Source organism: Citrus sinensis, chromosome 5, assembly GCF_022201045.2.
Source record: "Citrus sinensis cultivar Valencia sweet orange chromosome 5, DVS_A1.0, whole genome shotgun sequence".
Lineage (NCBI taxonomy): Eukaryota > Viridiplantae > Streptophyta > Magnoliopsida > Sapindales > Rutaceae > Citrus > Citrus sinensis.
The window spans coordinates 2,309,105-2,326,154 of record NC_068560.1 but is presented as its reverse complement, the minus strand read 5'-3'; the positions used below and the strand labels follow the sequence as shown (position 1 = coordinate 2,326,154).

The window sequence follows — 17,050 nt, the reverse complement described above, 5'->3', positions numbered from 1 at the left end:
GAAATTTAATTAACATTTGCCTGACGAAGAAATGCAGTTTATCATTAGAGTTTGAGAAGTTGATACATTTAGATACTGAGAAATAAGTTTGAACTTCCGTTCGTTTTCAATCTTGAGCTTAATTCTAAAAACGTTAGGTTTTGACATTTAAATAGCAAAATTGTAGATAAATTAAATATTAGCCTTATAATTTTTTAAATGCAGCGTGTCGAAATTCTCTATTTTCGTTTTTTTTCCAAAAAAAATTAATAAACACATGCTTTGAGAGGCCCGCTTTTTTTTTTTTTTTAAATTCAGATTAAGAAAAATTATATTGCAGAAGGATCCAAATCATTATTAAATACTATAGTATAATTGTACGAATTACGTGGGATCTGAATTCCATGGCTCACAAGTCATGTTCAACTAAAAATGGTAGAAAAAAAGTAGATCACAACGGAAAAAGTTTTTTGACTCGATGAAAAATTCGTCGGCAGTAATTTATGATTATCAAACTAATATGTTCGTGATGACAGACTATTGAGGAAAAATGTTTTATTTTATCAAATAACCTTATAATCTTTACAGGGAATGAGATGAGAAAAGAGAAAAAACAGAAATTACCATTTTTTCATTTATAGATGGCAAAAGGTGAAAAGATATTACAACACTTTGATATCTGTCATTTTTATACTTGAAGTTTCAAGAAATTCCATTTTGCACATTGTCGTTAAATCTGTTATTAAATTTATACGAAAAGACGATTTTTGCCATTCTAATTTAATTTAACATTATGATGCGATTCAACACTTTGAAATCTACCATTTTTATACTTGATATTTCAAGAAATTCCATTTACACATTGCCCTTAAATATATTATTAAATGTATAAGAAAAGACAGATTATGCTGTTGTAATTTAATTTAACACGATGATGCATCACATTCAAGGCAACCTCCATTTTTCCAACATAGTCCCATCTAAATTTAAAATACTTCATCTGATCTTCGGTGCTCAAAGAGTTTCATTACTTTATAAAAACATATTGTTAGAGGATAAATGAGACATTTTGACATACAAATTAATTAACTATCAGAGATTTCTACAAATTTCACTATATTTTTTTTTTCTAAAATATTGAGGTGAGAAAAATCCAAAATTTATTCTTTTTAGGATTCGAATTCAAGTAGATGGCAATAAAGTTGCTTAAAAACTACTCTTCCATGCTCTTGGGTAGGGCTGAGCAAAATCGGGTTAGGGTTGGGTTCGGATCAACCCCATCGGGTTTCGGGTTGGTCGGGTTGAATAAAAATTCATTTGAATTCAACCCAAATTTATAACCCGATCCAATCCAGTCTGAATATATTCGGATCGAATCGGATCGGGATGAAAAATCGGGTTGAGTTCAGATCGGATCGGGTTCGGGTTTGAGATGGGTCAGATTAGGGAAAGGCTTATTAACACTTCACTTCCACGCGTCACTTTCACAAATATCATCACCATCAAGTTTCAAAGCTCAAACTCAAAGCTTCCAAAACTCGATTCGACAGCCAAAATTTGGGTCACTGCTTGCTGGGTTAATGGAGCTTGAATCGGATCGGGTGATGGTGGAGGAATGGAGGCTTGGAGGTGGCGCAACAAATTCGGTACTTTGTAGCAGTAGATCGGTCGATCGGAATCAGATCAAGATCCTCGCGGAGGCTCGGTGGTTGCTGCGTGGTGGTCGGCTGCAGCTTGCTTCGTTAAGACATTAACTTTGTGTGTGTGTGTTTGTGGGTGTGTGTTTTGTTTGTTTGAGGGAGGATGTTGCAGGCGACGGGTTGTGTGGCTTTCGGTGGTGGGTTCCATGTGTGTGTGTGTGTGTTTTGTTTGTTCGAGGGAGGATGTTGCAACCGACGGGTTGTGTGACTGTTGGTGGTGGGTTCCAAGTTGCAGGCGACAGGCTGTGTGGCTATCGGTGGTGGGTTCCAAGTTGCAAGAGAGGGAGGCCGTCGCTTGTGGGTGGATGACGCACCGGTCGACAGTTGGCTGCTCACTGCTGCTTGAGTGCATGTGCAGTTGTGCCATATGCAATGGTTAGGCTTTTGTTTGTAAGGGTTTGTGTGTGTGGATCGTGAGTGTTGAGAGGTGTGTGTGACTGTGAGTGTTTAGGAATTAGGATAAGTTTTGGGGTTATGATTTTGATTTTGTTTTTTTTTTTTTGTAATTTTGTGTCAACCCGATTGGGTTTTCGGATCGGATCGGGTTTCAACCGATCCGAACACGACCCGATCGGGTTGACACAATTGCACTCGATCGGGTTCTATTCACAACCCGACCCAAATTTTTTTGGGTCAAGTCAGGTATTTTGCCCACCCCTACTCTTGGGGGTAAAACCTCTACAACCACAAACTAGCTATTTTGTTTATTAAAAAAAAATTACGGTAACCTATCAACAATATATATTTTCTATTACGGTTTCATCATTAAATAGAAATTCAAGTTTTGAAAATTTATTTGGGTCTAAACATCAAAAGTAAATTCTAAAATAGACCAGATTGTCATTTTCTGAAAAAAATAATGCTTGTATGACTTCTTAAAGGATAAAGCTATTTCTACCCAAGAAGTGACCCTCTAAAATAATGTTTAATAAAAATTTAATTTTAAAATATTCATTAATAAAACTTTTGTATAAGATTCTAATGCGTATTGCTAGGGTGCTTTGGTAATGGAATCCCAATACTACGGATAAAACATACAGGTACAATAATTCCTTTTATAGTAATTAACGCTCTATATTGGAATAATCTCTATATTCTTTTGCGATTATATTTTTTGTGAAAACTTAATTTTTGTCAGAAAATGTCACTTTCTTGGATTATAAGTGATCTTGTCACTGAGGTTGTGTTTGTTTTTTTATTTGAAATTTGAATATGTTTGAATTTAGTTGAAGTCTGAATAGGTCTGAATGAAAATATCTTAATAATATGTTTGTTTTTTCTTTTTCAACATCTGAAGAGAAAAACTTAAAAACTAGTAGTTTGACATAAATATCCTTTTAAGTGGTGCATATATTTATTCTTCACAATTTATAATTTTCACAAGTTAATTAGTCTGGTAGCATTAAAAAAAATACTATCATTGTTTATCTTAATTTAATTTTTTAATAAAAATGTAACGATAGCATCAAATTTTATTATAAAGTCAACACTGTTATTTTATTTTTGATTCATCACAATAGACATAGTTTGATTTGTTCAATATTTCAGTTTAGTTAATGTTATCATGTGAATAAAAATTTAAAGCAATTAAAAAAATAACTTCAAAAATAATAGATTTATACATAATATTAGAAATACATGAATTGTTAAGGATAGTTTTTAGATTTGAAATTGAAAATTTTCATTTAGACTTCAGACTTCAGATAAAAGTGGGCTTTTTCTATTTTTTCTATTAAGATAAAATTGTCTGACAATAAGTGATAAGTTAAAAAAAAAACCACCTAAAATAAATAAATGTCTAAAAAAAAGTTAAATTCAGACTTCAGACTAAAAAACAAACAGCACCTAAATGTCATGTTTTTTGTGAATAAAATTAAATTCTCGCAAAAAGCCAAAGATTTTGGTGAGAAATCTACTATCAAACAAAAGTGTAACGATATTTATAATACTTTTTGCGCAAATCAGTGTTTGGTCTATGAAGATAAACATTTTACGACAATTTCAAATTAGTTGCAAAAAAATGATATATAAAATCTTGTAAATTGTAATTTTATATTTTTTTTTTTGCAACTAATCATAATTTGTCCCAAAATGTATACTTTTAGTAAAACTTTATTTTTTGGCAGAAATTCAACCATCTTATATAATCAAACTCAATTTGAGCAACTTTTTGCAGCCAAATTTAAATATGGTCTGAAGAGACTTATATATATTTCCATTATTCTTTTCTCTTTCTTTTTACCTCTAAGTTCTCTCATTCTTCCAACCCTAATTCTCTTATTTTTCTCTCTATCCTCTTAGCTTATTTTTCTTACAAACTTTATTTATTTATTTATTTTTATCTTTGTTACATATTTTTTTTAATTATTATGTTTAGAAGTTAACTAACCTTTAATATTTGTATTTTTATTTTTGGTAGAAATTAAATATGGGAGATCATATACAAAAAGGTGAAAAAAGTCAAGATACAAGGAGGTGAAAAAAATCAAGAAATCTATGAATACAATGTTCTTTTGAAGATCATTATTTAATTTTTCTGAATGTTATAATTATGTAATTTTTTGAAATAATATTATTTCATTTGCTAAAACTGTTTTTTTATTAGTAATAAATTTTTTAAATTGATTCTTCTACTTTCATAATTTCGGTTATAATTATTGTTATTTTCAAAGAAAAATTCAATAAAAAAATTCAAATTTTTATTTTTTAAAACTATAATTAAAAGATAATATTATATTTAAAAATATATTTTTTCTGACTAGCTTAAATATGGTCACAAATATTGTGAATTTGCATCGAAATAATTGGTAGCAAAAAGATAATCGAGACAAGTGAAACTACATTTGACCATTTTTTTTGGTTGGTACAAGTTATTTTTTGGAACTAAAGTGGTTGTAGATACTTTTCCTTGATAGACCTAATGTGACCAACTTGCAACCATAATTTTTTTTATAGTAAAATTTTTTTATAGTAAATTATTTTTAGTAACGAATTTGATATTTTCTACGATGCATTTATTGTTCGCAGATGACCATAATTTTAGTAGCAATTTATTCTCAATTCAAGCCTGTTATAAATAAGAATAAACTTTATATTATAATAAATTAAACTTTTACAGATCCCATCATAAACAACTTACCTCCACATAGTAATAATTATATGTATATGATGAAAAACATATCTTATGTTCCATTAAAGGTTTAGGATGGAATAAAATATTTTTTTAAAGTTGTTTGGGACAATAAATTATTTTTGTGAACTTTGAAAATGACTTTGCATATTCTTGCTATATAGATATGAGTATTATTTTTCCGAAACTATATATATCTTGTTTGTCATCGCTTATATAATAGATTTGACGTACTCTATTAAATTGTCAATGTAGCATACATATATTTTACCACTATATCACTAAAACTAAGGATAACTAAGTCAAAATAAAAATTTTCTAACTAATAGCTCTATTGAGTTATAACTTCCTCATTGATGTAGGATGGCTGTATGTGACGAGTAGGGTACCTTCTGGAGGGCATAACTTGGGCTATAGTTGGCCGTCCATTTCAAAGCTTACAATGAGGTCAATCTAATTAAGAACCCCTTGCACTATTCTGCCCCATGGTTTAGCAAAAAATTCCGCTTCATTACTGGTCGTTTTCTAATTTTAAAATTTTCCCTATTTTTCCTTTTTCTTTAACGATTTGTATCCTTTTTTTAGATTTTAGATTTGGGTGCCATTTGTTTTGCTTTTCCTATTTAGATTGGGAGAACGTTATTATAAAATAATAGTTCAAGGGCATAACTTGGGCTATAGTTGGCCGTCCATTTCAAAGCTTACAATGAGGTCAATCTAATTAAGAACCCCTTGCACTATTCTGCCCCATGGTTTAGCAAAAAATTCCGCTTTATTACTGGTCATTTTTTAATTTTAAAATTTTCCCTATTTTTCCTTTTTCTTTAATGATTTGTATCCTTTTTTTAGATTTTGGATTTGGGTGCCATTTGTTTTGCTTTTCCTATTTAGATTGGGAGAATGTTATTATAAAATAATAGTTCAAATTTGCCTATTTTGATAAATTCACGATATTTAGGGTTATTATATATAAAGGCCCCAAAACCCTAGTTTGATAATTTAGACTTATTCAATAAAACTTCATTATTTAGAAACTTTTGTTTAATCTATCTTTCAATCTTTAACATTTCTGTTTCATTAGTTGGTATTAGAGCAAGTTTGCTTGTCATATGGTACGGTCACATGAACAAAGGAGCAACTATCTTGAAGACAATAATCAAGGGATGCGGGCACAAACTGTGGAGGCTGTCAGATAGGTTGCTAGAGAAGCAACCTTGCAAGTGACTAAGAATGCTTATAATTTGAGATCAGTGGCGATAGAGTAGGCAATCGAGAGTTTTAGGCCCTCATTGAATGAAAATAGGGAGAGAGAGTGAGAGAGAGACAAGAAAGAGTTCAACAACAAGGAGTTAATCGTGAGGAAGAACTTTAAGTAGTCAATCATAGTGAACAACTAGAAAATTATAACCACATGGAGGTACCTTAGGGGGTCAATCATGAAATAGAACCTCAAAGCATTAATTCTGCCTGATGTATGCCAGTGGGTATGGGTGAAGAATTAGAAAACAATTTAAAAGAAGAAGAATCTGTGGAGGATCATAACAAGTGTAGAAGGAATTCAGACTACAAGATTAATGTTGATATTCCAAATTTTTATGGTGGGATGCATGTCGAAGAATTTTTAGACTGGATATCAATGATGGGTAGTTTTTTTGAGTATATGGAGATTCCTAAAGAGAAACGAGTTTAAGCTTGTGTGTTTAAATTAAAAGGCACAACTTTTGCATGGTATCAACATGTGTAGATTCGAAAAAGAGTTGCGGGAAAACAATTTATCAAATCATGGTCTAGAGTATAGAGGATGGTGTAAGAATATTTCCTGCTAGCAAATTACTGGCAATAGTTGTATTTCAAATATCAGAACTGCAAGCGTACGAGAAATAATTTAGAGAAGCCAGAACTTTGATTGGTGGATTGAAGCAAGAGATACAAGATGAGGGAGTGGATACGATTTGGGACTTAGGTTCTGTTGATGCGTATTGGTATAGGTGTCAATATGCAAGTGTAAACAATAAGTAATATAATGATGAGTATTCATATCATCTCCATAAGGATTGATGTTATAGGACTTGCTACAACAATCTTAACAGTGCAATCTAAGTCTAATTAAAAATAAAATTATTGATGTAATTAACAACCTAACAAAATAAAAAAATGCAATAAACAAAATGCAATAAATGAAATCTCAGGTCAAATACAAAGATATAATCAATGGGAAATGAGTAGTAGAGTACTTAAACTCACTTAATGATATTGACTGTTTTTTTAATTACGGTACTGTTGCTATAGCATCTACTACAGCACTGGGCACAATCCCTCAAGCATCCTCAGCTGTCGCATGTTGGATATCTTATATTTACATGCAACCTAATAGTGACCAGTTGTTATGCTAACATTAGACATTAGATACAACATTATACGTAATAGATTCCAATTGTCCTACGAGGTGAATCCCTATGTCTAGTTCTTCACTAATCTTAGATCAAACATGGCCCCATTCAAATCAAGATTAACTCAACTTGGGAAACTTATTCTAAAACCATGTATTGTATTAATTTGTTCCACTAAGCCAAACCTTTTGAAACTTCTTCTTAGCTAGTATCCACTAAATGAGTGGTCAACTGAAATAGGGATTTGCGATAAGTAAAATCAAGACAAAAATGCTACAGTAGATTCTAAGCAACACATATATAAGTCAAATAATCATTGAGCTTGTTTAACACCCAACTACATTAAAGTTTAGTTCATGATATGCGACAAAACAGTAACCCTACTCGTTTATCAAATATATTCCCACAAAGAGATGAAAACAAGAAAATAAAGATGAAGAATTGAGTTCCACTAGGTCTTTGCAATCTCTCCTTCTTTTTCTCTCAAATCCCTTGCTGGAGCCCTCAACTCTCTTATATTCTCTTTTTTATTTTGTTTTCTCTGTTATTTTTCTTGACTGAGGGCTCTCTCTTGTTTCTTTCCATCTATGCTATTTTTATATCTTGGAATCAATAGTGAAGAAGATGAGTTGTTACTGAAATTTACTTAACATTTGCCTGGCGAAGCAGTGCAGTTTATCATTAGAGTTTGAGAAGTTGATAAATTTAGATACTGAGAAAAAAGTTTGAATTTCCGTTCGTTTTCAGTCTTGAGCTTTATACTAAAAACGTTAGGTTTTGACATTTAAATAGGAAAATCATAGATAAATTAAATGTTAGCCTTATAATTTTTTAAATGCAGTGAGTCGAACTTCTCTACTCTTATTTTTTTTTTTTCAAAAAAATTAATAAACACCGGCTTTGAGGGGCCGCTTTTTTAAAAAAAAATTCAGATCAAGAAAAATTATATTAGAGACGGATCGAAATCCATTATTAGACTATAGTATAATTGTGCGAACTACGTGGGATCACTGAATTCCGTGGCAGACCGGTCATGATCAACTAAGGGTCCGTTTGGAGCAGCTGCTCTCCACCCTATATTCTAGAGAATATTCACCTAGAATAAAACATCCACAGCGCAACTGTCCCAAACGTTCGCTAAAAATAGTAGATAAAAAGTAGATAACAGAGGAAAAATGTTTTTTGACTCGATGAAAAGTTTGTCGGCAGTAATTCATGATTATCAAACTAATATGTTCGTGATGGCAGATTTTTGAGAAAAAAATGTTTTATTTTATCAAATAACCTTATAATCTTTACAGGGAATGAGATCAGAAAAGAAAAAAAACAGAAATTACCTTCTTTTTTTTTGTTTTGACCACGAGGTATTCTGGGGAGGGCCCCATCTGTGGGAGGCACCTTTAAGCCCGTACCACAACCCAGACTAGAAGTCCCCGCTCGAACCGAGAGGCACAGGTTCTCCCAACAAAGGCGACTTCTCTGTGACTCGAACTGGGGAGCAAACCCAGTCAAGCCACTTAAGGGAACTCCATTACCAATGGAGCCAACACTTTGTTGGTAGAAATTACCTTTTTTTTCATTTATAAATGGCAAAAGGTGAAAAGATATTACAACACTTTGAGATATGTCATTTTTATACTTGAAGTTTCAAGAAATTCTATTTTGCACATTGTGCTAAATCTGTCATAAAATTTATACGAGAAGACGATTTTTGCCATTCTAATTTAATTTAACATTATAATGCAATTCAACACTTTGAAATCTACCATTTTTATTCTTGAAGTTTCAAGAAATTCCATTTTACACATTGCCCTTAAATCTATTATTAAATGTATAGGAAAAGACAGATTATGCTGTTGTAATTTAATTTAACACGATGATGCATCACATTCAAGGCAACCACCATTTTCCTACGTAGTCCCATATAAATTTTAAATGCTTCATTTGGTGTTCGGTGCTTTATAACAGATTAATGTAAGATATACTCAAACTTCACTTTTATTTAAATTTTTTATTTTTATATAATTAAATTAAAATTATAAACAAAAAATGTATCAGTTATTTAAAAAAAAAAAAAAGGACCTTAGAGGACCCTTGTTATTATTCGGGAAAGACAAGAGAATTCCCTTAAACAATTCTGATAGGAATGGGGATATAGACATATACAAAATATCAGGATGGATACGAGGAGGTGGGTCCCCTCCCTTCCCCATTGTTATCCCTGGACATGTTCTAATTTTTTATATACAGCTGTCGTTTGTGACCGATGGTAATTAAGATTAAAATAATTTATCTTACATTAGATACGGATCAAATGTAGCCAGAATGCCAAAATGATGATTAATTAATTAACGTTTGATGACACCATCCTACAAATGATGATAAATTATTATCTGTTTTAAAGGAAAGTAATAATTTTTGTTTGGGGAAACTCTGGGTGGTAAAGTGGGCCAATAATTCAGTGACACGAGATGAATAAAGTCAGCTAAGTAAAGTCAATTGGTTTGACCAAATGACAATATAGACCTCAAAGGTTAGAAGATAAGCCCCATCAGGAAAAACAATAGTTCTAGTAAATATAAATAAAAAATTTCTTGAGCAAAGCAATAGGAGGGACCATGTCGGTTGTTTTTTGCTATCCTCTACAAAGTAGCAGGATCATTGCTCGAGCTTCCTCCACATGGCAAAAAGTGAGGACCACAAGAGGGATAAAGAAATTTGTTGCTCGCCAAACTTACTTGGTCAATACCAAGTGAACAAAAGAAAATGACGAAAATAGCCCCACTTAAGAAAGGCAGCACCAATAGAAAATATCCATGTGGCAAAAATGATGAAAATGCGCCTAAGGCACCTGTACTATAAATTCAGCTCAAGACACAAGACAAATGGATTATTTCAGATCTGATTTCTTGCTTGAAAGACTGCTTTATCTTCTTCTTCTTTCTCTATTTTTACACCTCCATAGAAGATTTTGGCCATCTCATCTCTCATGGAAGATTTTTCCTTTTTCTTTTCTTAAAAACTCCCTAATCTCCATAAAATATACATCATCTTCATCTTATTACTCAATATAAACAACATTTAATAAGGTTTTGTTGATATTGCAAAGTAAATCATGTAATACTTCATATACATAGTGGATTGGAGATGATTACTCCTGCAAATGTAGGACAAAGGGTCGAACCAAATAAAAGCTTGTATGTTCTTTATTATTTATACTTATATTTTGCTTATTATGTCCATAGATAAGCTTTCTAGAGCTATCCTAGAATTCACCAAAGCCATCCCCTAAGCTCTTTTAAGGTCTTCATGTTAAATCTCAAAATTAACTCTCACGATCTTTACTAAGTTCTCTATATCAGTTCACCTCCCAAATCACCTTAGTTCACCTTTCAAAATATCTCATAACAAGCCTATAAAGATAAGATCCATGCACACAAAACCAAGCCTAAGAGACGAGCCCGTTCTGGGAACAATTAATTGAGTGCTCACACGCAGAGGAGATCCCCACACGAGAATGTCGTGTATATGCTCATCCTTGGCCACCATTTACGTGTTTTCCCTTTGTTTGAATTTTATTCATTTTTAAAACGAATTATATTGAGAATACAATTCCTGATACAAATTCGAATTTATTTTAAATCATTGTAAAATTATAACTCAAATTTATAGAGGAAAGGAGAATAGAGCGTATGTATTTAAAGAGGTGATTATATCACACTGTGATTATCTAGAAAGCTCTCTATTCTATATTGCTTTCTCTGCCTTCATCTTGTACATTTTGCTATTCCAAACTATCTTGTTGAAGTGCAACATCGCGATAATAGTCATTGTATCCTGGAGATCAAATCACCTTCGCTAGTCGATATTATATCTTAAGGCGCAAAATTTGGTCTTAAGAACAATTGCCTTGACTGCTTTTCTATTTTAGTTGAGTTTTCTGTCTAAACTTCTATTGCTTTCCATATTAATTTTCTAATAAGCTCACCTTCCATATTATCTCAGTTATAACTCTTGCCGCAAATATTAAAAAAAAACACAAATCAACCTTTACTAGCCAATCTCCCCCTAAATATAATTTGTTTTTTTTGGTTTTAATCATATTTGACTTGTATCTAATGAGTATAACCACCTAATGGTTCGAATTCGATCTTAACAAAAATTGAGTTAAAACTCTTTCGTTTCTCACAAAGCGAATACATTCATAATATTTGTAAGAATTTTATCCGTCATACAACCAGATCATTTAGAGCTAGGAATTGGGTAAAATTGAAACCTAATGCCAATACCTTGCAAATTACGCATGCAATTAGTTAATTGTAGATAAGTAGATTAAGGCTGATTAACGACTATAATTCAATTGTGCAAGTTAACTAGGAGCATATATGCAATAATTGAATATTGTTTTTTAATTCAATATATAATTTGTTGGTAATAATCAGCCAATTAAACCAAATACACCGTGATAGTTTGAAAATTATTTCAGTACCCTAAGAACAAATTTGCCAAAATTTTCATCAATACCTTCTAAAAACTCAAATGAAATTACTAAAGTATCCTCATCTTAAAACAATTATGCAGCTCAAACATAACATGGATCAAACAAACATAACTCATACATGCTAAACTGGAGGACTAACACACACGAGCAAACCGAGCCTGGAGAAGAGGAATCTACGCAACTAAGAAAGAGAAGCTTGGTTCGTCGCTGTATAGTCGCCTGCAAGAGTTGATCCTTTGCTGTAAAATTGTCAGAATCTGACTTCTTTTGGCAAGTAATTCCTTGTAATTAATTGATATTTGATATTTAGGGAAAAATAAAAAAATTAGGGTTTTATATTAAAAAATAGATTAAATTAGTTGTAGGTCTCTCATAACATATTCAAAAATAAATTTCTAGCTGTTTTGCTCAATGGAAAATGGTGAAAAATTGATGGGTTGTGCAGATTATAATTCGATCGTGCAAGGTCATGTAACACAGGATTCAAGGTCTTGTATTACACATGAGTTCATATAATGCACGACCCTCAGTCGATTATGACATGATTTTCTGTAATATTACATGACCTTCAGTCGTATATTATAGGACCTTCACGACCTTCAGTTTTGTATTACACGATTTTCATGTATGATAAGATTACACGACCTTCATGTATTACACGATGTTCATTACTTAGAGACAATTTGTCTAGGAATCTTCCAATCTTGAAGAAGTCAAAAATGATTATGAGAAAGAAGTCCTTGATATCACGGCAAAAGATGCTACAGCTTTTGTTATAAAAATTTCTGGTGCTGCTTTACTTTTTCATATCATCTTGGTTTGTCTGGCTACTATTGCTCTCTTCTGTATTGGCAGCATTGTGGTAGCGCATTTGTTTTTTTTTTTTTTTTTTTTTACATTTTGCTACTAGAGTAAGATAATGACTGCATGATAGTTTGAATGAACATTTTTCATTGCACTATCTCAAGGACATGATTAGTTTTTGAATAGCATTTTTTTTCATCTTTGTTGCAATTTCTTTTTGTTGGTGATAAACCATGCCAATTAAAGTCAAATAAATCAAACCGATGGTGATAAATTACTACAACATGGTCACATGTACATGGCCAAATAATGTTGATACTCTAAAATTGATCGATAATGTCATATAAATTAGAATACAAAATTAAATATTTCAATTTATTCTTTGTAAAATAAAATATTATTATATTTTGAGCAAAATTACATTAAAGGAAACCCAAGAATGACATTTTGCTTCACTGTGACATCTAGATCGTAATCAACATGGTCCAAAGTGGCTTGAACGGCTCATGGTAATATCAAGCCATGAGATGTCTTAAGCTTGAACTTTATTGTGATTTCAAATTCTGAAATATCTATATCAATAACTTGAGCTACCTTCTTCAACAATTCCCTATATGTTATTTATTGTGGTATCATTATCCCTTTAGCCTCAGAACCTTTGAACCTCTACCTATCATTTCATTCAATTCATTCACCATTAAAAAGAATAGGTACACATACCAAAACCATATTTACTGATATAATAAAAATAATAATATCAAATTTCATTTAACTGTAGTTGAGTGACAATAATCTAGATGGGTTCTTGAGTGATCATATGAGTTGTTGCATGTTTGCTGTAGCATTTTCCTCTAATAAATTATATAACATTGACACGACTTAAAAGTATTTGATTTACTCCCAAGTATAAGAGTGCCTAGTTATAATATATCTCAGTGAGTCCGAGGTTGATCCACAGAGAAAAGATTTAATTTGTTTATTTAAGTTTATCAAAAAAAATAAAAATAAAATTTAAAAATATGAAATTTAGTTTAAGAAAAACTATAAAATTGAATTAGTTAGGAATATGGATCCACTCCTACTAATAAATACAATTTAACAAATTTTTTATTTTTTATTTTATTTCCCAAAAGATTAATTGTAAAAATTAAAATTATTTTCCCATTTATTTTATTATGGATTAAGAACTTAATGTGCCAAAACTTAATTTGTCTACAATAAATCAAAATATCATTTTACCATACTTTATACTAAGAGTTTAAGAATTCATTGTGCCAAACTCCCGTGTTTGTCTACAATAAATCAAATTTTTAAAATATAAAATATGGATAAAATTAAATAGAAAATAATTTAATTTATAAAATTAAAAATAGAATTTGATTAAACTATATTTTTACTAAGAGTTTCGCCTTCCCCTAACTACTAATATTTAGCTAAACGTATTTAAAATAAAAGGAATTTTCTTTAAAAACAAAAAAGACATAATTAAAAAATGCTTGAAAATTGAAAATAAAACTAATTTTATTTATTGAAAATATATTAGAAAGAGAGATGAGAAGAAGAATTTGGGGGGAAAGAAGAGAAGAGAAGGTGTGAAGAGGTGTGTTCACCCCCCTCTCTATTTATACTAATACTTGGTAAATTCACACCACACAAATAAAAAAAAATCTAATTACATCTTAACCTTACATTTTTCCCACTAATAAAACATAAACATAATTTAATCCATTCAAGCATATCCAACATATTATACTAACAATTACCATACCTAATATGATAAAAACTTATAATTTTATAATTATCACATTTACCGTGGTAAAAACATAAAAATTTACAACAAAAGTCTCGACTCCTCCTCGACAATGACATAATTTCTCAGACTTCCGGAATCCAAATTTGACATCCGTACATTTGTTTGGAGCCTCAAATTGCATGAAATTATTATTTTTACCTAATAAACACAAAAAAATACACAAAATCAAATATTTAGAAAAATAATTAGAAATTCACAATATGTTACACAATTACAAATATAAATTACATTAATAGCACAAAATAACATTTTTATCCCTTAATAAACATACAATTTTTAACACTAATCAAACATTCATTATATCGGTTGACCTCTCATTTAATTATACAAGTTAGGAGAGAGCAACAAAAGGGCCTGACTTAGTGGAACATGTTACAGTAATACTTGGTCTTAAATTGAGTTTCTTGGATTGAGTTTAACTTGAATCCAAAAAGGGTCGTACCAACATGCTCAATAGACAATTGTCCACTATGAACTCTTTCTTTAACAATTAGGAACTTGATGTCTATATACTTCGATTTTGTCGAGCTCTTACTGTTATTGGAATACAACAATGCTGACTTATTAACACAAAATAATCTGGGTGGTCCATCAACACCATCTACTATACGCAACCTCGTGACAAAATTCCATAACCATATTCCATGATTGGATGCCTTATAACATGCTATGAACTCGGCTGCCATCATAGAAGAGGTTATAAGAGACTATTTAGCACTCTTCCAAGAGACAGCACCCCCAGCCAGCAGATAGATGTAACTCGAAGTGGATTTCATACTATCTTGGCATCCAACAAAATCAGAGTTAGTATACCCAATGATCTCAAGCTGATTCGACCTCCGATATGTGAACATGTAGTCTTTTGTTCTCTGTAAGTACTGCACAACCTGTTAGGTTGCTTTCCAATAGTATATTCCTAGATTACTTAAATATCTACCCAATATATCAGTAGCGTACACAATATCTTGTCACGTACAAACCTGAACATACATCAAACTTCCTAATATTGATGCATAAGGAATCTTCTGCATTTCTTTTTCCTCAAAATCATTTTTAGGGCACTGATTGAGACTAAACTTGTCTCCTTTAGCCATAAAGGTATTGCAATCTTGCATGTCATATCTCTTGAGAACCTTTTCGGTATAACTATTTTATGATAATGCAAGAATACCCCGAGAGCGATCTTGGTGTAACTGTATGCCTAATACAAAAGAGGCGTTACCAAGATCTTTCATCTTAAAATTCTTAGCTAGAAATCTCTTGGTGTCATATAATAAGCCTATATCGCTGTCGGCAAGCAAAATGTCATCGACATATAAAATCAGAAAAATATATTTGCTCCCACAGAACTTATGGTATATGCAATCATCGACCAAATTCATCTTAAAACCGAATAAGATAATCATTTGATGAAATTTGAAATACCATTGTCGAAATGCCTATTTGCGCCCATAGATGGATTTCTTAAGTTTGCAGACCATATTTTTTGGGTTTCTAGACATAAAGTTTTCTAGCTTCACTATATAAATTTCTAGCTTCACTATATAAATTGTCTCATTGATGTCGCCATTGAGAAACGCCATTTTTACACCCATCTGATGTAACTCAAGATCGAAATGCACCACTAAGGCCATTATAATCCTGAAAGAGTCTTTTAAAGAAACCAAAGAGAAAGTCTCTTTATAGTTGATGCCTTCTTTCTATGTAAAGCCCTTTGCGACAAGACGCACCTTGTACCTCTCCACATTGCCTTTGGAATCCCTCTTGATCTTAAATATCTACTTACAACCAATAGGTTTTTAACATTCTGGCAATGGGACAAGATCCCAAACATCATTGTCATTCATGGACTTCATTTCCTCATCCATGGCATCAATCTACTTCTAAGAGTTGGAACTTTTCATGGCTTGACGGAAATTGATTGGATCATCTTCCATTACTCCAATGTCTGCCTCATGTTTTTGGAGAAATACAATGTAGTCATCTGGCAATGCATTTCTCCTTTCTTTTGTGGATAAGTTTGTTCTTCTGAAACAACTTCTTGTATGGGGGCTTCTCCAACATTGTCTTGATCTGTTGTATTTTGAACAAAGTTATGAATGAGACCCTGATCAATGTCAATAACACCTATAGGAATATCAACATATTCTTCTTCAAAGACAAAGTCTCAGGCCGTATCTACCCCTGCAAACTCAACATCCTTAAAGAACCGAGCATTTCTTGACTCAAAAATCACCTTAGTCGTGGGATTATTAGACCCCTTGGATCGTTCTGAGTATCCAATAAAATAGTAACTCGCTGTTCTTAAGTCCAGTTTCTTTTCATTAGACTTGTAAGGCCTTGCCTTAAATGGACATCCCCAAACATGCAAGTGATTTAAACTAGGCTTCTTAGTCGTTCAAAGCTCGTAAGGGGTTTTGACAATTGTTTTAGTTGAAACTCTATTAAAAATATTTGTTGCAGTCTTAAGCGCTTCTCCCCAGAGTGATTCTAGTAAGGTAGAATGATAAATCATACTCCTCACCATATCCTTAAGCGTCTTATTTCGTCTTTCAGCAACACCATTCATAGTGGGCGAACCCGGCATAGTGTAATGTGGAACGATACCACATTCCTTTAGGAATGTAGCAAATGGCATGGACGTTGTTCACTTGAAACATCATATCTACCACAGTATTCACCACCACGGTCAAATCAGACACTTTTGATTCTTTTAAGGAGTTGGTTCTTAAT

The 17,050-nt window shown here is 31.8% G+C and overlaps 1 protein-coding gene across 1 annotated transcript; it reads right to left on the bottom strand.

Annotated features, from left to right (window-relative positions):
• Nucleotides 1-15,024: 15,024 nt before the first annotated feature.
• LOC127902043 (secreted RxLR effector protein 161-like) lies at nucleotides 15,025-15,411 on the bottom strand. Its single transcript, XM_052440425.1, has 2 exons — nucleotides 15,298-15,411; nucleotides 15,025-15,204 (listed from the first exon to the last, which is right to left on the bottom strand). Exons 1-2 carry the CDS (start codon nucleotides 15,409-15,411, stop codon nucleotides 15,025-15,027), a joined length of 294 nt encoding a protein of 97 aa, XP_052296385.1.
• Nucleotides 15,412-17,050: the final 1,639 nt, after the last annotated feature.